The sequence below is a fragment of the Euprymna scolopes genome, chromosome 4 (assembly GCF_053919585.1).
Source record: "Euprymna scolopes isolate OS-2025 chromosome 4, ASM5391958v1, whole genome shotgun sequence".
In the NCBI taxonomy this organism is placed as follows: domain Eukaryota; kingdom Metazoa; phylum Mollusca; class Cephalopoda; order Sepiida; family Sepiolidae; genus Euprymna; species Euprymna scolopes.
Window position 1 is genome coordinate 67,341,503 of NC_136485.1, and position 25,518 is coordinate 67,367,020.

At 32.6% G+C, this 25,518-nt stretch overlaps 1 protein-coding gene across 1 annotated transcript in view; it reads right to left on the reverse strand.

Annotated features, from left to right (window-relative positions):
• Positions 1-6,291: 6,291 nt before the first annotated feature.
• The window catches only part of LOC145268195 (omega-crystallin-like), a 54,618-nt gene continuing 35,391 nt past the window's right edge, over positions 6,292-25,518 (reverse strand). The window contains exons 8-14 of the mRNA XM_080123444.1: positions 23,301-23,403; positions 17,979-18,163; positions 15,910-16,074; positions 13,306-13,463; positions 10,626-10,700; positions 10,213-10,252; positions 6,292-7,536 (exon numbers count right to left, since the gene is read on the reverse strand). Of these exons, the coding sequence (XP_079979570.1) occupies positions 7,504-7,536; positions 10,213-10,252; positions 10,626-10,700; positions 13,306-13,463; positions 15,910-16,074; positions 17,979-18,163; positions 23,301-23,403 (759 nt within the window). The 3' untranslated portion in view covers positions 6,292-7,503. The remainder of the gene's footprint in view (positions 7,537-10,212; positions 10,253-10,625; positions 10,701-13,305; positions 13,464-15,909; positions 16,075-17,978; positions 18,164-23,300; positions 23,404-25,518) is intronic.

Here is a 25,518-nt window from a genome sequence, read left to right on the forward strand (position 1 = left end):
TTTAGAGAAATATTTTCTTCCACCTGTAACAAAGCGCATATGGGCGTGTGTGAGAGGATCAGCAGCAATCGAAGGATGGCTGACTAACAAAAATATTAATAGCAGTAGCCGTTAAAGCATATATGCAAATTAGCAGGTGTGTGCGAGTTTGCGTCACAAGAAAAGGAGAAAAATACACTACGTGGTAAAAAAAAAGCAAGTTGCGTGCGAGCAAGATCGACCTGTGAGTTGAGTTGAGGGCAAGAAAGCGCTGGTTGGGGCCGCGTGAAGTGGCGGGGAGACAAAGACTTTTAAAAAGCCCATTTGTGCGCAAAAAGACTTTGAAAAATGCGTTGTCTTGGAAGAAAGACGACCGTTCTAGTTTTACGGGTCGGTTATGCATTACGATGAGGGATAGTGAACTGTAACGATGCACTTTAAAAGTAACGGCCACGTTGCACACCGGTTTGATAAAAAATGAAGATGCGGAACAAAGCAAAATTTATGTTGCTTATTTTTATTGCTGATATGTTTAGACATTATTTTACAGATTTTTCTCTTCATACAAAGTGATCAAACCTCACTAGGAATGCAAATTACAAGGTACCTCAACTACTCAGTGTTAATGTTTGCCCTGTCATCTTTTTACGACCGGCTTGTCATATTTATTAAAAACTGTTTCTGTTTTACACATTCTCTTGTAAAAACAAAGCAAAATATTTATTTTACAAATTTGACTCTTAATTTTCATAAATCACAACCATTCAACAAAAACTCAGCCTTGAATTCCAAAAAGCGACCGCGATCTTCTTTTCAATCTCTCTAATCTATATTTGTAGAACGCAGTTTCGTTGTCATCGTTATAACTATTACTAATTATCACATAAGTACTAATATTATTGCTTGCAGCAATAGTTTTATTACACTATCTATTCACGATTAATCGCCTTACATTGTTACTGAGACTGTGGTACTGACTGAAGTATCAAACACTACTTTTTAGCTTTTATAAGTTTCAAAGTACAGTGAACATATTTTTAATTAAGGAAAATGATCCATAGAAACCAAGCCATCAGAGTACAGTCATTGTTGAACTGGCTTTTCCCCTGTTGGTTGATGTATGTTTCTGGTCTTGTGCCGCTATAGGAGGTCAACTTTCCCAGTCTTTGCTGTTTCCCGTTGAAAAAAGGGTTACTTTATTACTAATCGTTTGAGGCTCTCCTACCGGGGAATGCCGCCCCGGCTGCTCGGACATTTTCTGAAGGCCTGGGTGCTCTTTCTCTTAGGCGCTTGCTTTACAAATCCCACTTTCCGACCCTTGTGTCAAATCATTCCGCCTTTAGTGGGAGATAAATAGTGTCATTTCTTAGAACTGGTCTTGCTGCTAATAAATTTTACGCTATAATATCTGTATTTATTTTTCGAAAATGGTCCTCAATGGCGCCTGAAACTCCCCACTATTTTTTTATCTTTGATAATTCTACTTAAATCATGCGTAAATGATATAAAGTTAAACAGAATTTCAAAATTTATGCACGTTTAGATAATTGGGGGTTTAACTCAAAAATGTTCTTAAATTTCTATATCCATAACTTCAGTTGTGTCATATCTATTTCTCTAGTCTTACAATAGCAATATATTGTTGCCTGTTTTATAGTCTTTCAAAGTCTGGTATTTTGCATACACATATATAGTATCTATGTATGAACGAGATCCATCTACATGTTCATAACTTATAACACAGATAAGAAAGCAAAGAAAACTTTGGATTTTTTTAAAAATGGGAATCGCTCCAGACAAGGCATGAAGTGACTTGATGTAAGGAGCAAAAAATTTTTAAAAGTTAAAAACTAGCCAACAATAAGTATTAGATGGATAGATTATGACCCAGAAAACAGCAACTCTTCCTCCTTTGTCAGAAACATCGCTCATGGAATACGAGAACTAAAGGACAAAATAAACGAAATGAGAAGGTTTACTAATGTAATATGTAATTCATTACTAAAAAATAAACCAAGTAAAAGTCTTTATGTGTACACGTGAGTCTTATCATTTCTTTTCTACGGGATTCAAAATGTTCATGGTTCGAATATGTATGTGTATGGCATACAATTATTTAGCTATCTTTCCTCTTCTCTTTTAATGTTACCTTACGCCGCAGTGTCTCATCGCTGCATTCCATGGAAGATCGTCTATCATCTCATGTTTTGCTATACGAATAAAACTTGTTTCATGCGGAACAAAATACAAGGAGACGTTCGCTGAGAGTTTCTGAAACGTTTTGTTTTGGGGGAGAATTGGCTCACACAAGAAAGGGGAGAGAGAGAGAGAGAGAGAGAGAGAGAGAGAGAGAGAGAGAGAGAGAGACCAATGTTCTCTTAGCAAACTATTTAACTTATCTTCTTAAATCTTTGAGTGGCCTGCGAACAGATGTTTGGTCGGTTATTTCACTCTTGGTAATATTCAAAATGTTATCTCTGCATTATTATCGGCGGTATGTCTCATACTCGCTTCCTCAGCTCGAAGAACGTGACTTCATCTGGCGATCCAACTGCCACAAACACAAGCTTCTGCTGTTAACGTGAGTTGTTAAACTTCACTTATATCCATTTGGAGATTAATAATTCCATCCAGATTATTGACAATCTCTGAATGATTGTGAAACGTAAAGCCTCCTACTTTTTAACTAAAAAGTTAAAGAGATACGAAGACGGAAGTGGTAGCATTAAAACTCACGACCTTTTGTGCTCCAGAATTGACATTTCTACAAAGTCACCACAATTCTCAATGAACTTTTGCCAGGAATTCAATGACGATCTTTGACTGACGCACGCTTATGACAGAGGCACCACATAATCTGCAACATAGAGATAAAGCTTTCAAGCCATGAATGCATAAGTTCAGTCATAATCGTAATTTGTAATCCCCTCTGATCCATTTCGCCGGAATTAAAAAAATAGGAGGCATTACTTTTGGAACGCCTCCCATATAGTTTTGAACTTTGAAAAAGTACAGATATGCTAAGATAAATCAAATGTAATTTGATTTCATTCTTTCCAGAAAATACTTGGTTTGAGTCGGACGAGTTTTCAAACGGCCATATTAAAACAGGGATATAACTCTGTATTGATGATAACCACTTTTCCTCAATATTGGCAAAGTTATTAAATGGGTCATGTTTATACTGAGACACTTCGTATATTTAACCCCAATATTGAAGGTTATACACAAGGTCTGTAAAGGTTTTATAAAGAGAGTGTACTAGGCGAAGTGCATCTTGGTCTGTAAAACTGCATGAGCAGTCCCCGTCAACATTCACTGGTTGGGGCGTTCGAAGTAATTAGTAGGGCTATGACAACATAATATTTTTTATCATTGTTTTGACTCTCGAGTATATATCCGACACAGTTAGACACAATTAATCAACCGAGAACCACATTACTCTATATAAAAGCATATAAGATACACACTCAAGAGTCAAAACAATGAAAAGAATATGCTATTGTCATAGCCCTAGTGATTAGCAATAAACTAACTCCTTCGTAGAAAGAAAGTCAAGCCTGGGAAGGTGGGATTAGAACAATACCTCTGCTTAACAGCAACCGAGTCATTGTCTGCTTGTTGTCAATAGCACAGTGCATTTAAGATTTTACATATGTTTTAATATTATGAACCCGACCTAAGACGGGGTTGTCAACTAGTAAACAAACAAATAAAAAAGAACGAAAAGACAAAGTTTTGATAAAACAACCATTTTATTTTCTGGTTAATCTGAAGCTATCAATCTATCCATTATAAAAGCATTTCAAAGAAAGATAATAGCACAGAACATGTTTGGCAAATAATAAAAAAAAACTCGTGCAGATAAGAAAAGCAGAGCAAATGTCTCAAAGGCGAACAAATTTTTTTTAATAAGAAATCTATCAAATGTGTTATTTTTGGCACAATATTTCACTCAACCCCTACATTTACTTAATCATTTCATCTATTTATTTACCGGGATTTAAATGATATCATTTTTCTTTTAAAGTCACAAAATCTGATTTAAGCACCATGTTATTTATAGGCTTCCATTTGTAATTATTCACGGTTATCTTTTAGTTTTTACTTTTTTTCCAAAACGTCTATTTTTTTCCAAAACGTCTATCCCCATCTGACATATAAAAATAAACTGATTGGACATTTTTTTTTTTAATTACTGAACTTCTGTCTGGTTCTTACATCGTCTATGTTCCTTTTTTATCTTTTTTTCTTGGAAATACTCTAGTTAAAACGTTGCATAACGACGTGTTCTTTGGATCTTTCAATTCCAACTAGAATCATCCTCAGGATGCGGAAGAGCGATTATTACTGTTATTTATAAACCTGTTCACTTTGACATATTGGCGCTTTGTTAAGACAAGAGCGAATAACACGGATAATGATTAAACGCCAATCTATTAATAAGAAATGTGATATAAACACATACAACATAAATAACAGAAGCTTAGCAACCCAATGATCCTTCCAGTCTCCATTGAAAGTTAGGAATACAAACTATGGTTCAGGTAAACACGTCGATCGACAAATATATATATATATATATATATATATATATATATATATATATATATATATACGTTTTTATTCAGTAATAGCCATTGGTTTCACACTGTGAGTAATTCATCAGAGGACTCTCTCTCTCTCTCTTTATATATATATATATATATATATATATATGTTTTATGTATATTATTTTTTAATTATTGGAATTGTTTTGAGATGAGTAATTTCTATATTTTATTTATTTATTTGCGGACTATTATCCTCATCTTTTATAGCTGTTGTTTTTAACGACGTTTCCGTCAACCGCGACGGGACAACAATGCTGAATCTCCAACTGTATCTTCAGTAATTACTGCCTTCCATAGTTGTTTTTGCCTCACCACGTTTTGGCCAACTAATCCCCTGGCCGGCTTTGGGTAGAACTGAAACCGCTATCTTCAGACAATGCTCACCTGAAACTGTAGAGATTCAACGTCTCTATCAACTACGCCACGGGATCCGAAGAATAGTTGGCCGAAACATCGTTAAAAACAACAATCAGGAAAGATGAGGATAAAAGTCTGCAAATAAATAAACTTAAAAAAAAATGTTTTATGGTTTAATATTTCTGCTGCTTTAGTCCATATTTTATAGGCTTTTTACTTACTTCCAAGTTTAATCATGAAGTCATAGCAAAACTTTAGCTTAACTATTTCAGTCTTTGTGTTTGTTATTATTACGCAGTTGAAGATAAAATGGTACTATTGAATCATTGGTCATTGTGAAATTATTCTTAACATTTAACTTCAAATATGTTTCTTTTTTTTACTGCAGAAAACAAACAAAAACTTCGTTTTCATCATTAATAGATAAGGAACATAGTTTAATAAGAAAAGATCCGGCGTCTATAAATAAATCTGAATTATAATTTAAACGTCCGTCTGATAAGAGAGACAAGATCATTTATTCATGTCAAAATGTTCTTAAGAGTCAATCAATATGGAGACGTTGTGTATTTCAATCCCAAACGATATGATTGCCAATTCGCTTTAGAATTTTTCTATGGCCTTTTATGCAAAAATAGCAAATCGGAAAAAAAAAAAAAAAAACAATCGTAAAATCAATAAAGTATTGGCGAGGACGCAAAATTGACATTAAAAGTAAAAACGTTTCGAAGTCTCACACAGGCGAGATCACGTTTGCCTCGTTGTTATTAATCAAAATTACTAAGTAAAGTCTCAGAGATTCCGACTAAAGATTCCGGCAAAATTTTCTGTTTCTCCTATTATAAAATTAAATTAAAACATATTTAAAACTGAAGGATGAAAAAAAAAAGCGGATCATGGAATATGTTAATAGTTGTGCTATTTTTTGTTGTGGTGTTTCGGCCATTGTTGTACTATTGACGCTCCTAATGTGTCACTTCACTAGACTCGTTCAGAACATGTTGAGTTGATGGAAATAAGAAATAAAAGAGGTTGAACTAAAATGATCTGTGGTTTTTGTCTTCAGAAGTTTCATTTAATATACATGAATAAATCATTAATATGTTCTTTTTCTTTATATTTCTTAATTTTTTAGAATTAGCATTTAATTTGACATTTAACATTATCAACGCCGAAGGAAAACAAAATTATCGATTCCGTTTTTAACTTCTGTTTAGATAATAAAACAATTAATATAATTTTGCTTTAATCTTTCATTTTTTTTCAAATATTTCTCTAGAAAAATAAAGTATATATTTTTACCAAACTATTATAAAAATATTAGAGATTTTTAATTTAATAATTTTTTTTTTTTGGATTTTATTTAATGTGTAATTAATTCCATTGATCTTTTTCAGGTTTCGCAGTTTCAAGAAGATGGGAGTTTCAATTTATATTTGGTGTGTATCTAAAAAACAATGTCTTACTAAATTAAGTCTTTATAAAATATCCCAAAATAAAATTAAATGAATTATCACAACAAATAACCCCCTTAAACATGTTATAACTTTGTTGTTAACTTAATATACACTTGATATTTACTAAGCGAGTATGTTTGTTAATATTTACTAGCTACAATTAAAATAATATAAATTAAATAATTGTCTTTAAATTTTTTTTATTATCTTTGACTTCTAAGAATGAAGAACATATTAAATTCAAATTGTAGAATGTCAACTTTGCGATGTCAACAATTATAAAATTGTAAAATGTCAACAATTGTAAAATGTCAACTATCAGCTTATCTTTGGGGCGTTTTGTTTAAAAAATGAATCAAGAACATACTATATTCAAATTGTAAAATGTCAACAACTGTAAAATGTCAACTTTGTAAAGTCAACAACTGTAAAATGTCAACTTTGTAAAGTCAACAACTGTAAAATGTCAAAAATTATAAAATGTCAACTATCAGCTTATGTTTTGGGCGTTTTGTTTAAAAAATGAATTGATAACATCAAAAATAAAATAAACTATTCAAATCAAGTTATAATTCCTGGATTGTTTATCAATAATGATAAAATATCACAGTTTTTTTTATTTGATTTACTAAATTTTTCTTTCGTCAATACAAATAAATTCAAACGTCTCGATTGATCGACAATAATCGATGTCACAGCATTTATATCGGAACATTATCACAATCTTTGTCATCTTTCAAAACTTCAGAATCTATAGACAGACCATTTAGATAAATTATCTGCAATAGAGCAGGACACATTAATATCTTTAAGGAGTTATATAAAAATATCACCGTTCATGCATATAATAGGTAAGATATTATCAAGGATACTGCAGGACCACACCAACAACATAATTATATTTGGATGTGGCTGGGCAAAGGTTATATATGTATACAAAAAAGTTTATGCCTAAAAGTTGTGTATTATCGTAAGAATAGTCGGTATTAGTGCATGTACTATAACAATAATAACCAGAAGACATTAGCATGCAGAACCGAGAGAGGGTTAGCCTTCTGGGGTTGATAATTTGGTTTTCATCAAATGTCTTATAGCATTTAAGAATTCTTCTGGGGGATCCTGTACACAATCTGCAATAGAGAATAAAAAAGAAACGATAAGAATTTATTATTTACAATTCCAAAAGGTGGAAGATTACATCGACCGAAGTGTTGTGCTAACAGCACTACAGATGGGAACAGTAATCCGATGAATCCAAATAATACGAATAATTTATTATTTACTATTTCAATAGTTTTATCCTTGAGAATATATAAATTAGATGGTAAGTTCCTTTGTCTTTACGTCACTCATAAGTATAGCACTGAATTCAAGAGACTTATTATTAAGGATAGGACAACAGCATATTCTTTTCATTATTTTGACTCTCGAGTATGTATTCGTTGATATCATATGCTTTAATATAGAGTGATGTGTTTCTCGGTTGATTAACTGTGTCTGTGTCGGATGTATACTCGAGAGTCCAAACAATGAAAATAATACGCAGTTGTCATAGCCCTAGTTATTATAATATGTTTAGCCACGCAAGAAGAATGCTTTTAGAGAGGTCTCAGTTTATACATTTGCAAATTAAAATAGAATAAATAGTAATAGCGTTTACAGGGTAATCATTGATGATATGACATGTTTCTGATTTTTTTTTTATGAGGATGAATGATTATTTTTTGTGTTTTTTTTTTTAATCCTTTTAAGACGAGACTTCATAATTTGTGCATTCATTCTTTTTGCTGACTGTTATCCTCATTTTCATAACTGTTGTTGTTTCACCACATTTCGGTCAACTCATCCTCTGGCCTTCTTCAGGTGATTAACTGTGGCGGGATAGAAATGATGAGTCTCGTAACTTATCACCAGTAATTGCTAACTTCAATGGAAGACCAGATAAAAATCCAAAATTGGATTTATAAGACCATAAAATCACACCTTGATAGCCTTTCGGTGCCCGTGGTGCAGTGGATAGAGGCATTGAGTCTCTACGGTTCCAAGTGAGCATTGTCTGAAAATAGCGGTTTAAATTCTACAAAAGCAGGCCAAAGGATTAGTTGACCAAAACGTGATGAGACAACAACTATGGAAGGCAGTAATTACTGAGGATACACTTACAAGACTTAGCATTCTTATCCTGTCGCGGTTAATCACCTGAAGAAGGCCAGAGGATGAGTTGACTGAAACATGGCGAAGCAACAACAACTATGAATATGAGAGTAACAATCCGTAAAAAGGACGAATACACAGAGGATGAATTATTCGTATTATTTGGATTCTTTCGGCTACTGTTCTCATCTTGAGTGTTATTTTCACAACTTTTTTCATTTAGTCTAAAATGTTACCTTCTTTCTATTCCGGCTTCATGTCTCTTTTATATGTTCATTTTAAAAATATGAATATAAAATGAATAATTCATATCTGACGAAATATTTCCGAATAATAAAGATTTAATAAATCTCCTTATACAGGTTGATTTGATTGTATTTTGTTTGTGTATCAGCTATTTTAACATACACGCACTCATACGCAAACACACACACACACACACACACACACGTATATATATATATATATATATATATATATATATGTGTGTGTGTGTGTGTGTGTGTGTGTGTGTGTGTGTATTAAAAGCATACGGCATAATCTTGTTGACACACCGGTTCTTCTCAGATCAACGAAGTTAAGCAACGTTGAGCCTGGATAGTACCAGATGGGTGAATATTTGGGAATTCTAGGCGCTGTATGTGCGTTCTGCTTATATCGGCATTGTTTCCAGTCGTCTTGAACTTCCATTTGCCACTGGTATGTTACAACAGGAGAGGTGTAGTTGAAAATTGTGCAATTCTTGCCACAAAAATTTTACGCGCAGGCAGCTTTACAGTGGGTATCTATAGTCTGTCAAGACTGAAGGAAGCCACCATATAGCAAACAGGCTACACTTAAATAACTGCGTTTCGCTTCCTAAGGGCTCATCAGTCTTAACTGCGGTAGTCAACATTCAGCTATCTCTTCTATAAGCAGATAATGCTTGTATTAACTACGACTCCTATCAGTCCAAACATTTAGATTTTATCATCTATCAATAGACTTACAATACTTCCATCAACTATTACTGATTTTTACTACAAGTTTAAATTCATCATATTTTTTGTTGTTGTTATATCTTATCAGCCTGTCTTAAGATACTGGCTTTTTGGGTTAGAAAGCATCAAACATTGATGTTATTTTTCTCCCTTTTTAAAACACAAAATATTCAGCAAAGTAAAAAAAAAAATCCTCTACAAAGCAACCAAACTAAACACCATGAATAAATATTCGAAGATATAAAGAACTTTAAGCATAAAACATTTTTCACCCAAATTATTGGATTCGGCATTAAATAACCCGAAATGGGTTGATATGCCGTAAAACAAAACAACCAAACAGACTACATTTTTTATTAGTTAAGCAAATAATGTTTACGTTAACTGCTGCTATCCGTATCAATTAACGATTTGAGTTTAAGTACCTATTCACAGACTTGCTACATATTCACTTCCATCAGACAATCAACAATTTCAGCTAATCACCGAGAGTTTAAGTGCACTTTACTGGTAAGTGCGTTACTTTTTTTCATTATGTGGCCATCTTAAAGTTAAGTCTATTCTTATTCTACACGTCATTGCTATTTCACATCTTTGCTTTAGCAATGTTTCTTTTACATTGTTTTGAAACGAAATGAAACGATTAAGTAAATTAAAATAAATTATACTTACATTCTTGATTTCAGTGTACTCACGCAGGGCATATTTTCCCCTACAAAAGATAAAGTAATAATTATTTAATAAATAATATGATTTAATCTCTATCAACAAATTTATTGATTACACGCCGTGTGTGTATATAACTAAACTACGAACAAGTGTGATTTGTAAACTTTTAAAATTAAACTCGCTTAATTAATTAATAATTTATTTAAAATAGTTAATTAAAATAAAAAAAAGATGTGCTGAATAAACTTAAGTTTTACAATTCCATAAACAAAAAAAAAAGGGGGGGAATAGCAATAACGGATTACGAGATAATTTTGTTTCGACAATTCTGCAATAAAAATCACCTTCTTTTATGAAACAGCTTATTCTGACAGATGAGTTGATATTGAACAAAAATTTTTGACAAATATACTTACATTTCTCGATACCAACCAGATTTCTTATAGCCGCCGAATGGAGCCTGAGGGAACCAATGATTATATGTGTTCACCCTGAAATAATAAAAATAATAATAGTTAACAAAATAAATATTATCAATACCTTTTATTTATATTAAAATGTACAGCATTTTGTGCTATTTAAAAATAGAAAAATATTCGCGTGAGAACATAAAAAATGGTGGACATACATATGGCACACACTTCAGAAATGAACTATTTTGGATCAATTAGATTTTAAGGACCCACAAAACAAACAAGACGAAATGGGCGGCCTTTCGGTCTACACTGGTTGGATTTTACCGCACATGACACCTGCAAACAATAATATCGTATTGTTTTGTTTGTCGTCACAAAGTTGATTTTTAATGTAGGGAAGATTTATTTTAAGAAAAAGTGATTATATATATATATATATATATATATATATATATATATATATATATATATATATATATATATATATATACCGCTCCCCATGTAGGGGTACCAAATTGGTTAAAGGGAAAATTATTCCCAACTCGCATTTAGGTAAAAATGCACTTTCGGAAATAATTGAATTCATTCAAAACATATCGCTAAAACCAAAAAACAAACAACACATATATATATATATATATATATATATATATATATATATATATATATATATATATATATATATATATATATATATGATTAGTTATATTTTTTTGGGGGGGGAAGAAATCCAGCAGAGTGCTACATTAAAGGGAAATCCGAAAATAAGAGCGTATTTATATTTTGTATTTTGTGTACAGAAAGTTGTTAGATGAGACAATTGGTACCGTCGGTTTCAAGTCCGATAATTAGGACTGTTTAAGTTATCCATATCAATCCAAAATTAATTTTTGAATGAAATATTGGAAAACTACATTTTGATGTCATGTTACAGCTGGCTTTAAAATTCAAAAGAACTTTGAGGTCTTTTGTTAAATGCAATTCTCTTCTTTTTTTTTACTTGGGAATCACTGCTTATCAAGACCGAAATGCCACTCTAGGATAAGGGTTAATGAATGTAAGGTGGCAGTGTAGTAATCGCTATTGGTGTTAATTGGGTAGAATTTGATTATTTATAAGACGGCTCAATAAGAACTTGTTTGCATTAGATTTGAAGGCTGTCATGTTGTATTCAACCGGGAAGCGGGCCAGCGGAACAGTGTTCCACAGGCGAGCAGTTCTGGGAAAGAAAATCTGTTCATGGAATCTTTGTTTAGATTTAGGGATAGATAAACAGTGGGGAAATCGTATATAGTGGTTGTAGTTAGTCGAGTGTTTTTTTTTAAAGTTTGACAAGGGGGATCATTATAGCCCTTGAATTTTATCGGTTTTCTTTATCAATATGGAGATCTCATGACTGCCACATCTCGGCATCCCGATGGGCTATCTATTCAGGGTCCTAAGTGTAGATTTAGAAAGGATGTGAATTTTTTTTTTTTATTATTATTACTTTTGTTTCCCCAAATTCTACTGTGATAAGGGCCAGATTTTTATTGAGCAATCTTGGTAGGGAGTTGAGTAGCAATATGTTTGTTCACATGGTATTTAAATGTCAGCATGTTCGCACAGTCGAAACAATAGGGGCTACAAGGAGCAGGGAGGGAATTCCAAAGTCAAGCTAGTCCGAGGAAAGAAACTATTAGAGTTATTAACATTTTTGGCACTTCTGCATGTCAGTGATATAAGGTGAATGTGTGTATTTTAGTTTCAAGAACCGCCGATAGATGTCGCTTGTCAGCCAAAAAAAAGGGGTCGATAACTCTTCCTTTTCTAAAAGTGCGCGCAAACTAAAATTATATTTTGATACATTTTTGACAATCTTTCTGTACAAAAAAAAATATTCTTAAACATCTATAAATGTTTCATATTTTTTAAATTATATTTTGGTACATTTTCATACAACCTTACCGTAAAAAAACAAACAAAAACAAATAATTCTAAAAACAATCTATAAATGTTTCATGTTTTTTAATTATATTTTGGTACATTTTCATACAACCTTACCGTAACCCCCCCCCCCCAAAAAAAAAACCAAATAATTCTAAAAACAATCTATAAATGTTTCATGTTTTTTAATTATATTTTGGTACATTTTCATACAACCTTACCGTAAAAAAACAAAAAACAAAAACAAAAAAAAAACAACAACAACAAAAAAATAATTCTAAAAACAATCTATAAATGTTTCATGTTTTTTAAATTATATTTTGCTACATTTTCATACATCCTTACCGTAAAAAAACAAACAAACCAAAAAAACAAAACCCCAAATAATTCTAAAAACAATCTATAAATGTTTCATGTTTTTATCATATTTATTTTCAGTTATAAATCATTGATTGAAAGGAAATTATATTTTGATACATTTTTTATACAATAAATGTTTTGATTTTCATATCTTTGTGTTATTTATTTCGTTATATATTTTTGCGTTATCGTAAACACTTGTTTATATTTAAGGTTCACATAATGGCCGCTAGATGTAATTTCTCTTTCGAAGAACAGGGGTCGATAACTCGTCTCTTTATGTTACTGCCATGCAGAAATGCCAATTTTTTTTTTAGCGGGATCAACGGGAGTGGGTGAGGAGCGGTGATCAAATAGATATTATATTTTTGGTCAGTTGTCTGTTGTTACTTACCATACGGTTCCATAGTACATGGCATGAGAAAATGTCATGGATCTATCGATGTCATTAGTGAAGATGGCTGCCGCCATTCCATATTCGCTGTCGTTACAGCGATCGATTACGTCATTCAAATCATTGAATTTAATAATCAATTGAACTGGACCGAAGATCTAAGAAAACAACAAAAGATAAATTATTTATAGACGTATCAAATATACTTATCCATTTTATTTATGAATCTACTGTATCTATATATAAACTAGTGGCAAATTCTCGTGTGTCTGTGCATCTATTTATATCTCGCACCTACGTGATATACGCATTATTATTATTATTATTATTATTATTATTATTATTATTATTATTATTATTATTATTATTATTTTGTATTTACTATTGTAACGTTACACACGTTTAATATGTAGAGACCCAACACGTTGTAGACCCCGTGGCAAAGGAGACAAAGACAAGGAGTAGGAAGGAAATTTAATTTACTGCTTTAGGTTTAAACAACAGACATTTATTTCCGCCTCCTTAACGTGATCGAGAGCGTGATCATCAGTCTGTGAACACGTTCTTCTTTTTATAATCTTTCTCTTTTTTCTTTGCTGCGACATCACTTCACACACATACATTTGCATACAGGCGCCATATCACTATTAACTCTTGGGCTATGATGGTAGTTTTATACATACATTGCCTACGATGGGTGTGAATTTATTCACATCAAATAAAATCAAGTCTAGGGTCTTTGAAAAAGAGTTTTTATCAAAAAACAATACGAACATTCAAATACGGGTTTCAAGCATGGATTTCATTCATTGATTAATGCAGTTAGAGCAAAGAAGAATTCCATAGTTCTTGAAGACACCATTGTTGCAGTTGTTTTTAATAGTAAAAACTAGGTGTTGAAAAATTAATAGCCAGCGTAGCCTAAGGGTTAAAGATAACGTATTAAGAATAAGACAATTTTGTCATATTTAAGGTTATTTACTGCAACCATAGTATTTCACATTTACACTGATAAAATCCACTCAAAGTAATACTCATTTTTCTTAATATTTCTTAAGCCAAGCCGTAAAGACAATTCTTATACAATGTTTCACGGGATTCGAACCCAGCGACCAGTTTTACAGTTAAATCTAGCCATACTTATGACTCATAATTGAGATGAAACATATGGATATTGAAATATATTTATTATAAAGATATATTCGAAGCTCTCTTCAAAAGAGAGCAGTCTGAAAAGAAATTAGAAAAGCTTCCAATTGAAATAATATTGCAATGTTCCCTCCCCTTACTTTGCCGAACACTGTATAGAGACTGTCTGTTTTCGTTTAATGAACAGTAGGAATGTCCCATTTCTACATCGTATAAATGTTTCATGATTCTTATAATTATTGATGTGATTGTGAGGACAAAGATGTTGGATATAAGTAAAAGGTGATTACAGTTTAGGATTCGAATCCTGCGACCGGCGGTAGAGTTATATCTAGCCACACTGATAAGTCTTGAGTAGGATGAAACTTTTTTATGTGGATATTAAAATATAATTATGAAAAATAATTAAACACACACAGACACACACACACACACATATATATATATATATATATACATTGAATTAGTAAATATATAACTGATAAATATGTCCATGTTACATTTTAAGGAATTAAAAGAGAATATTTCATTTACCTCCCTTCCAGGCGTGGTTCTGTAAAGCCAGCACACTTGGATAAGCGCCCACTGGCCTACAAAAATACCTGAGCAATCTCGTTGGCATTTGGCGGTAGGGTCGCCTCAAGCGATTAGCAATAAACTAATCCGTTTTCAAAGTGAATATCAAGCCTGGGAGGGTGGACCTTCTGATGTATCGAGCACGTATGAGCGCGTGTGAAAATATCAGTAGCAGCCGAAGGATAGATGGATAGTGAGGGTATTAGCAGCAGCAGCAGCAGCAGCCGTTTGAGCACTATGCAAATTAGCAAGTGCTTGACAAGACAAGAAAATTAGCTTGCTTGACAAGAAAAGAAAAAAAAAGAACTTTACACGTCGAAAAATATTAATGTGTAAAGTCAAAGACGAGAAATGGTTGGCTACGGCCGGCGTGTGAACGATTAAAAAAGGAAAAACTGAGCGAGATGGACATGTGGTACCGTTATGGTGGCGAGAGACTTTTAAACGGGTGTCGAGACGGCAGGGTTTTGTTAACTTCATGGCAAACGGAATGAACAATAAAAAATAGCAAAAAAAATAAACATTGTTTGGGAAATAACGGTAATAAACGACTTGTGTTAAAACAGAAGAAAAAAAACATGCCGAATCGGATTTATTCATTTATTTATTTATTGTTCCTTTTCGACGGTACCAAACGGCGTGAGGGTCCAAAAGAGGTTTGAAGTGTATCGAACACGGTTCGGGCGTAACGGCCACGTTACACTGAGACTGAATAGAATCATACTTCAGTCCGTCAGCAACAAAGTCACTGTCGACTGGTTGGCGCAGACGTATCTGCATTGGTACGAACAACACCTATTTAAGCTGTTCCAAGGAACAAAAAGAGAGTTTATGCCGGTGTGGTGCATTTAAATGCAAAGTAACAATTCCTCTACTTACTTCTTCACGAGCAAATTTCATGTTGTCGGTCACATCAGAGAAGACGGTCGGTTCAATGTAGAAACCCTTGTCTCCCTGTTTTTTCCCACCGCATTTCAATTGTGCACCTTCTTCTTTGCCTTTATTGATATATTCCATTATCTTTTTGTAGTGTTCCTCGTCGATCTAAAAAAAAAAAAAGAAAAAAGAAAATTACATTCGTACCGAAGGATTGCTAAATCACAATTAGTACAGTAATCTTATACATCTATAAGCTGACAAATAAAACTTTACTTCTGATTAGTCAAGTTTGATTTGTTAATGCTGTACCATGTTATTGGCAACATACTTCACTACAATTTATTTTCAAAATGTCTTAATCCGGTTAGACAATCTATATTATGAAATATTTTGAACTAATCATCTTTCTAAAATATGCATCAACAAGGAGAATCATTCTTATTTTTAAGTGAAGAATATAAAAGAATTGTCTCCCTTGCAACTAAAATTGTATTTCTTTTTCTACATAAATTAAAAAAAAAAGTGCAAACTATACAGAACTTAAAAACTGCATCCCGGGCAATGTCAGGTTCGTACAGCTAGACGTTTGTATATTTTATGTGTTTATGGCTTACTCAAATTTATTTGGTTTTATATTCATTTTATAAAAACACCGATATTTTTTACAAGTACGTATTAAGTATATTTGAAGTAAACTTAAGACTTCATCTAAGGTATTTAATAAATGAAATCTATAATAGATTATCATTCAAACATGTGTGAATATATGGTTAAATGTCAGTTTTATCATTTAGAACTGCTTTAAAGCTTCACCGCTCACTCATTTTTCGACCAAATTTCAAACAATTATTACAGTTTATAGATAACCTTTTCAGCTATATCGTGAAAAAAAATGTTTCAATTGTCGTTCAGTACAACAAAAGTTATGATGAATTTAGTGGTGTTCAAAATCGTAAAAATTCGTAAAAAGGTGAGCGACGTTTTTTATGACTGGTTTCCATAGCTGACAATACCCATGTAGATATCTAACAATAAAATAAGCGTAAAGTCATAAGAATTTTTGATGCAACAAAACGACCGGTGATTTCCTGTAAATAAATAAAAAAAAATAACAGATGTTTTCCTTCCGTAGTCATTTATACCATATATATTTCATGGAGGCGACATATCGAGGCGGAATCCTGCTTACCACGCTGGATGGCGGAGTCATCGAATACTCGGCAAGGATACTTAATACCGTGTTTGAAGTTTTAAAATGAGTAAAATAGTTGGATTAAAAAATATTTGAAACTGATAGCAAATATTGATATGGTTAAAAGTTTAAAATTTCATCTTGAAAATGAAAAACTACGTTTCTGAAAATCCTTATTCATAACAACCTTTGCTCTCTATAACTTGATTGAGTCTGTCAACGAGCTTATGAATGACTCGCTTTTAAAATTCTTTAGGTTTTGATGTGAAATATGAAGTTATTTTATGTCCAATCTCATCTCTTCATGATAATCTTCAAAATAACCTAATGTTCAATTTCTTCTCGTGGTGTTAACATCAGGCTACCTAAATGGTTTTGTAATTATCGGGGTAAGTGATAATCTATAGGAGTTAAGCCGGGAGAATATGCAGGATGGAGCAAGATTGGCCAACTTAATTCTTCTTGGAAATATTTGGTCATTAGTGCTGTGTGAGGACGAGCATTATCATGATGGAAGACGACTTTGTTTCTGTTGATTAAAGAAGGTTGTTTTCTGATCAACGTGAGTGAGAATATTGCAGAAAAATATGAATGATGCTTCAATAATCTGAACGAAAAACTTATAAATTTAATCATAGTGGTATACTTAATAATATGTAAAAAAAATAAATAAATTACAACGGTTTAAAATGACCCTTACATAAACCGGCAAAAACTTTTGCATGTAGCTGATATGTAACAATAGAGTTTAAAAAGCGAAGTTATGGGTATTTTTTGCGAAGGCTAAGCCATCACACGGATGCTGTTAAAATAGTTTTTAAAATTCATGAAATGTTTTGAATTTGCATAGTTTTGGTTAAGTTTGCAGCATACAAACCTGAGGTCCATGTTCAGTGTCTAGTTCGTAAGGATCGCCAGTTTTCCTGTTGGTAGCTTTTTCAACGGAACATTTCACGAATTCGTCGTAGATCTTTTCGTGGACGTATGTACGGGAACCGGACCAATGAGATTGACCCATGTTATAGAAAGCAGCATCATGGGCTTGCTGGACTGCATACTCAACTGAGAAAGAATAAAAAGAAGCAACAGAATTTAATGTTACTGTTAGATATTTAGGACCCTCCGACAATAAGTAGTGATTAAGTTAACTAGTGTGAAGTAATCTAATATATAAAAGGCTATATGTCTGTCTGTCAGTCTCCATACTTTCAAACTCTATATCTTCCGAAACTAAAAGTCGGAGAACGACGCTAGGGCCCTCAAATGATTGGATTTTTTTTACGGACCGTTCTTTTATGGGTCTTTAATCGATTAAAATAGTTTTAAGGGGTCAAAAATGAGTCAATATTAAAAAAATCGTTATACATTTTGTACATTCATCTTTAATTTTTAAATTTAAATATTTAGTCAGTACTTATGCGTGTCACGTTGGTACAGTGGTAACGTCACCAGCTTTGAATGCTACGGTTTTGCTTCCGGTTTCGATGCTAGCTGATGGCACCCAAATACTTGGTTTTTACTTTTGAAATCACGACTCTATAATAATATATACGAAATCTGGACAACTTAAAATATCATATTTAAGCGTATTTCACGCCCGGGCAAAGCCCCACCCCCGCTAGTATATATATATATATATATATATATATATATATATATATATATATATATATATATTACTTGGGAGTCACCACTTATCATGGCCCGAAGGCCACTCGAAGATAAGGGTTAATGAGTGTAATGGTGGTAGTAGAGTAATCGTTGTTGATGTACATTAGGTAGAATTTGTATTATTTATGGGGCTTACTCAACCAGAACTTCTTTACATTGAATTTGAAGGCTACCATGTTGTATTCAATCGGGAAGCAGACCGGCGAAGCAGTGTTCCACTTGCGGGCAGTTCTGAGAAAGAAGATTTGTTAATGGAATCTGCGTTTAGATTTAGGCACAGTTAGAGTGCGGAAAATCGTGTATAGTGGTTGTAGTTAGTTGAGTGTTTTGTGAAAGTTTGGCAAGGGTTGACATGGATTGGGAGTTCAGTCGAGCACTTGCCATGAAAATAACGATAGAGCAGAAATAGGCTCGCAACGTCTCTTCTGTATGAAAAAGGTTACATGGAAGATAAAAGGGGCATAACCTACTAGGTTTTGAAGCCGGTTTTGAACTCTATCAAGGCTGGATAGGGCACGCCAATTAGTTCCTGCCCAGATATGACAACGATACTTCATTTTAAGACGTGCCTGGCTCATATACAGATAGAGGATTGCATCGGCAGTGAAATACCTATTGGAGCGGTATTTTGGTGAGGGTCACGCTAATACATGTTAGAATGACCTGGCGGCAAACGGAAATGTACATAGAGACAGGTGACATGATTTGAAGCGGGAACAAAAAAGTCAGAACTCACCTAAAAGATTATTTTTTTTACAAAAGAATCGCCTCTTATCAAGATTTAAAGGTCACTCGAGGATAAAGGTCAATGAGTGTAAGGTGGTCAGTAAAGCATTCGCATAGTGACAGGTAGTAATGGAAATTTGGTAGAAGAATTTGTTTAGATTTAGGCACAGAAGAAAGGGGGTATTTCTTGACAACAGTTGTGGCTAGGCGGTTGTTTGTTGTGAATGTTTTGCAGGAGGGGGATCATTTCCGTAAAACCTAGCCATGCGGAGAACGGTTCAATAATGTAAATAATCTAAGTGAATTATGCATCTAAACTCCGCCTGCCGGCGCCTATTCTTAATAGTACTTAGAAAATTAAGTAAATTATTTAATTATATTAGTTTCTCTCCCCCAAAATAAATTCTCTTTCCAAATAAAAGCTTGAAACTCAGCGAAGTTTTGTGTAAAGACTCAGTGCACTTATTTATAACAACATTTGATTGGTTCGGTTCTTGATCGCTCACGAACGAGAAAGAACATGATCAATATATTGCAGGTAAAAATGCGACATTTGCGATTTACTCGTTGACGAAAACTATCTTCATTTAACAAAAATGTAACATCATTTATTCTGAAATTTTAAAACAGATCTTGACGTTTACAGAGTTAGAAGTGGCAGCGGTAGCGAATATTCTTATTATCTATTGAATCTCGATTGGAAACAAGTTTTCAATCAGCAGTTTCTTTCAGCCGATCAAAGAAGCGGGTATATTCACTTCCGAAAACTCGCGCGTACTATACAAGCATAAACACACAGTTTTCTTTCTTTTTTGCCTCTATTCTTCCAGAAACAACATATGTTCGTACGACATAATCCTGTTTACCCTCGTTGGAGCGAAATGCCTTTCGGAAAATAGCACGTATATGACAAGAGACATGCACGAACTAATGTACGACCAGCCAAGCATATAAACGTTGCTCAACAAACGCACATATACACAGGTTGATAGATGCACATACTCTCTCACTAATAAAACAGTAGCACGCTAATGTACACATACGATATATCGTCAGTTGGACGATGGTCGCCACCATTAGAAACCTAGAAGAAAGAGGTGGAAAATGACTGACGATTACTTAAGAAGAACTGATAATCCAAGAGAACGGTTCAACAAGAACTTATTTACATCATCATCGTATCGGGTAGGTTACCAGGACCAAACTAACTCTTTCCCGCCAAAAGTCTCTATCTTCCATGACCTTGAGAAGATCTTCAAATTGTAAGCCAGTGTCTTCTGTCAATAATTTCGTGTACGCCTTGACAGGTCTTTCTACTTTAGCGGTTCCGTGTTTTGGATCCCACGGTACCACATCACGGACTATGTCATCTTTTCTTCTTTAGCAATGCCCGGCATATCGTGTTCTTTCTCTTATTACTGAAGAAATCCTGGGCAATCGATCATACAGACGGCTGATTGTTGGGTAACACTAACTATACAACTATATAAGTGTAATACTGCCCGGAGCATTCTAGTGGAAGTACCACCTTACTATCAATTTTTTTTTTTTTTTTTTTTTTTTTTTTTTTTTTTTTTTACCGAGAGCTCATGCTGCTGAGCTATAAAACATCACCGTCTCCACTACGGCCCCAAAAAGTTTTTCTTGATCTGTTTTGAGATGGCAGATTTCCATTGTTTTCATTAGTCTTAAAGACAACAATGTTGTAGTTGGTTGGGAAGTAGACCCGTTATATCTTATTCCAGGGATGAAATGTTCTACGAAAGAAACTTTGTTCACGGAAGTTCTGTTGTTTTTTTTTTTTTGTTGCAAATAACACGCGTGCGCACGCGAGAGAGATAGCGAGAGAGAGAGAGAAAGAGAGAGAGAGATAGAGAGAGAAGAGGGGAAGTTCTTAGTCGTTTTTGTATCTAGACGATATCTCAATTTTAAAAAATGACCTCACAGTTCTTAAGAATTCAACTGATTCGGCATTCTAATTTTTTTTTTTATCGCTTATTGAGAGTCATAAAAATGTCTACCACTTATTCGGATTCAAATGTTGTGTTTCATTTATTTCATTGCTTAAGAGTAACATTTTATAAATTTCTACAGTTTATTATTTATTATTTATTATGTGTCAAACATTATTTCTACAACTTATTCAGTATTTAAAAATCCTACTGCTTATTAAGAGTCACCCTTTTCTTTTTACTTCTATCGTTTATTCAGAGTAAAAAAATATTTTTTTATTTATACTCTTATTCAATCATATTTTGAAAATTCTATTGTGTATTAAGCCATACTTCTTATTTCTATTACGTATTAAGTCATATTTTTATTTCTGTTGCGTATTAAATCATATATTTTTATGTAAAAGAGATTTAGAAGGCTGTCACAATGCGAGGAATGAATTATAGTCGCTGTTGGTAAGAGGAGACGAGAACAAGTGGCGATTTACAAATCAATAAGTACATACATATATATATTTTTATATATATTTATTCAGTTATTTTTATTTCTATTGTGTATCAAGTCATATTTTATTTCTATTGCGTATTAAGTCATATTTTTGTTCCTATTGCGTCATAAATCATATATTTTATTTTTATTGCGTATTAGATCATATTTTTATTTATACTGCGCATTAAGTCATATTTTTTATTAATACTGCGTATTAAGTCATATTTTTATTAATACTGCGTATTAAGTCATATTTTTTATTAATACTGCGTATTAAGTCATATTTTTATTAATACTGCGTATTAAGTCATATTTTTATTAATACTGCGTATTAAGTCATATTTTTTATTAATACTGCGTATTAAGTCATATTTTTTATTAATACTGCGTATTAAGTCATATTTTTATCAATACTGCGTATTAAGTCATATTTTTATTAATACTGCGTATTAAGTCATATTTTTATTAATACTGCGTATTAAGTCATATTTTTATTAATACTGCGTATTAAGTCATATTTTTTATTAATACTGCGTATTAAGTCATATTTTTTATTAATACTGCGTATTAAGTCATACTTTTATTAATACTGCGTATTAAGTCATATTTTTATTAATACTGCGTATTAAGTCATATTTTTTATTAATACTGCGTATTAAGTCATATTTTTTATTAATACTGCGTATTAAGTCATATTTTTTATTAATACTGCGTATTAAGTCATATTTTTATTAATACTGCGTATTAAGTCATATTTTTATTAATACTGCGTATTAAGTCATATTTTTTATTAATACTGCGTATTAAGTCATATTTTTTATTAATACTGCGTATTAAGTCATATTTTTTATTAATACTGCGTATTAAGTCATATTTTTATTAATACTGTGTATTAAGTCATATTTTTATTAATACTGCGTATTAAGTCATATTTTTTATTAATACTGCGTATTAAGTCATATTTTTTATTAATACTGCGTATTAAGTCATATTTTTTATTAATACTGCGTATTAAGTCATATTTTTATTAATACTGCGTATTAAGTCATATTTTTTATTTCTATTGTTTAGTAAGTCATATTTTTATTTATATTGCGTATTAAATCACATTTTTCATTTTTATTGCGTATTTAATCATATTTTTATTTCTATTGTGTATTAAATCATATGTTTATTTATATTGCGTATAATTTCATATATTTAATTTATATTGCGTTTTAAGTCATATATTTAATTTCTATTTAATTTATATTAAGTCATATATTTTTTCTACTGCGTATTAAGTCATATATTTTTTTAATCTCTGCTGCTTTATCGTAGTCATAAAAATGTCACTATTAAATCAAATGAATTGACTTACGATCCGTATCATCAAAAATAACAATGGGGCATTTTCCATTTAATTTCATGGAATATCTCTTCAAATTGCTCTTTCCGCATTCTTGCATAACTTGCATTCCCATCTGCGATAAATAAAGAAAGAAAAATACCAGATATGTCAAATAGGTTACTATTATGTAGGAAAGTAATAAACATTTCTTTCAATCAAACTTTCAAAGAATATGAGAAAAGACATTTATCTTAAATGGCATACAGGCTGGGGCAGAGCAACTTGCTTATTTAGGTTTTGCGCCCTAAAGCGATGGTTTCTCTAAGAATGATAGAAATGAACTTATTTGGGATGATGCGGCGTAAAGTTTGGTTCTTAATGTGCGTTATTTATATTTTGTTTATCTTTTAGGAGCCCCAGTGAGTATCATGGAGTGGACGAAGTTGGAACGCGCTTTAGCTGTTGAGCCATATTTTTTTTTAAGCGGTCGCTCAATCGTTGCAACACAACGTGCATTCCGTAGACATTTCATTTCAATATTTTATGGGGATATCTGAAATCAATTGTTTACAACGACCGTTCTAGCACCTTGATTCGCTTGAAAAAACGACATTCGTCGAGCTGTTGTCAACATAACCATCGATATGTTGGAAAGAGTTGACCGAAACTTTAGAGTTCGATTAACTCAGTATATAAAGAAGAATCGTCGCCATCTCACTTATATCATGTTTGAAACTGGTAACAAATAAAATTTAAATGTTGTACTAGTTGCAGTTCAAAGAATTACATGTATACCTGCATTACTTGTATTTTAATTGATATTCAAGTTGCTCTGCCAACCCCCGTATTAATAGATATCTAGAAGATCCTTAACAGAGTATCGAAACTACAATAAAATTCACCATCTATCCCTTTCTTTGATATTCTATTTTCCAAAAGAAATGACAACACACTGTCATCTAAAGTCCAATTCAAGCACACACACATAACTACATAAATTTCTACTTTCACCACTACCACCACGCAAGAAAAACAGACCTTATAATATGTCTCTACCTCCGCCCTTCACCTCAGAATATGCAACCCTGAACATCTGTCAAGCGAATTCAATATAATAGAAAATTTGCTAAAAACTTTAAAATATCCAAAATACTTCATCTTAAAACAATTTAAAAAATCTCATCGAATTTTCACAACAAAACCTATCAGAAAACACCCACATCTATCACTTTATCTGCCAGCACGCAAAATAAACACGTATGCATTATATTTAAATTTATATATATATATATATATATATATATATATATATATATATATATATATATATATTACATATTACAATATAATATATATATATTACAATATAATATATATATATTACAATATAATATATATATATATATATATATATATATATATATATATATATTACAAAGGAGTCATCAAGGCCCGAAGGCCACTCGAGGATCAGGATTAATGAGTGTACAGTAGCCCAACGGGAAAATGTAGTAATCGTTATTAGTGGAAATTTGGTAAATTGGATTACTTAATGGGGTGGCTCGCCAAGAGCTTGTTCACGTAATTGAACTGATTCGGCATTCGGAAGAAAGGGGGTATTTCTTGACAACAGTTGTGGCTAGGCGGGTGTTGTGAATGTTTTTCAGGGTGGGATTAAGATTAGATCATTGTAAAGAAAAATTCCAAGTCAGTTGGAAAACAGAAACACGGAACATTTTCACAGGCGTGCAGTTCTAAGAAAAGGTTTTGTTCATGGAATCTATGTGTAGGTTTAGGCACAGGTAAAGAGTAGAGGAAATTATTAATAGGTGGACGAGTGTTTTTCGTGAAAGTTAGGGCAGGGAGGATCATAGATTGGAGTTCAGATGAGCACTTGACATGAATATAACGATAAATCAGAGATAGGCTCACAACGTCTATTCTGTTGGAAAGAGGTTGCAGGGAAGGGAAAAGGGCATTCTCCACTAGGCTATGAAGTTTAATGTGAATTTTGTCAAGGCAGAATAAACTGCTTCTGGCAGCTGCTACCCAGATGTGGCAACAGTTCTCCATCCTTGGACGTACTTAGCTTTCATACAGGTAGAGAATTGGATCAGCAGTGAGATTTTACTGTAGAGGTAGAATGATCCCACCATTTTTCCAGCAGCCTTGGCAACGGATTTGATGTACGTATTCCATCTCAGATCAGGAGTAAATGTCAGACGTAGAAGTTTGTCAAGACACGACG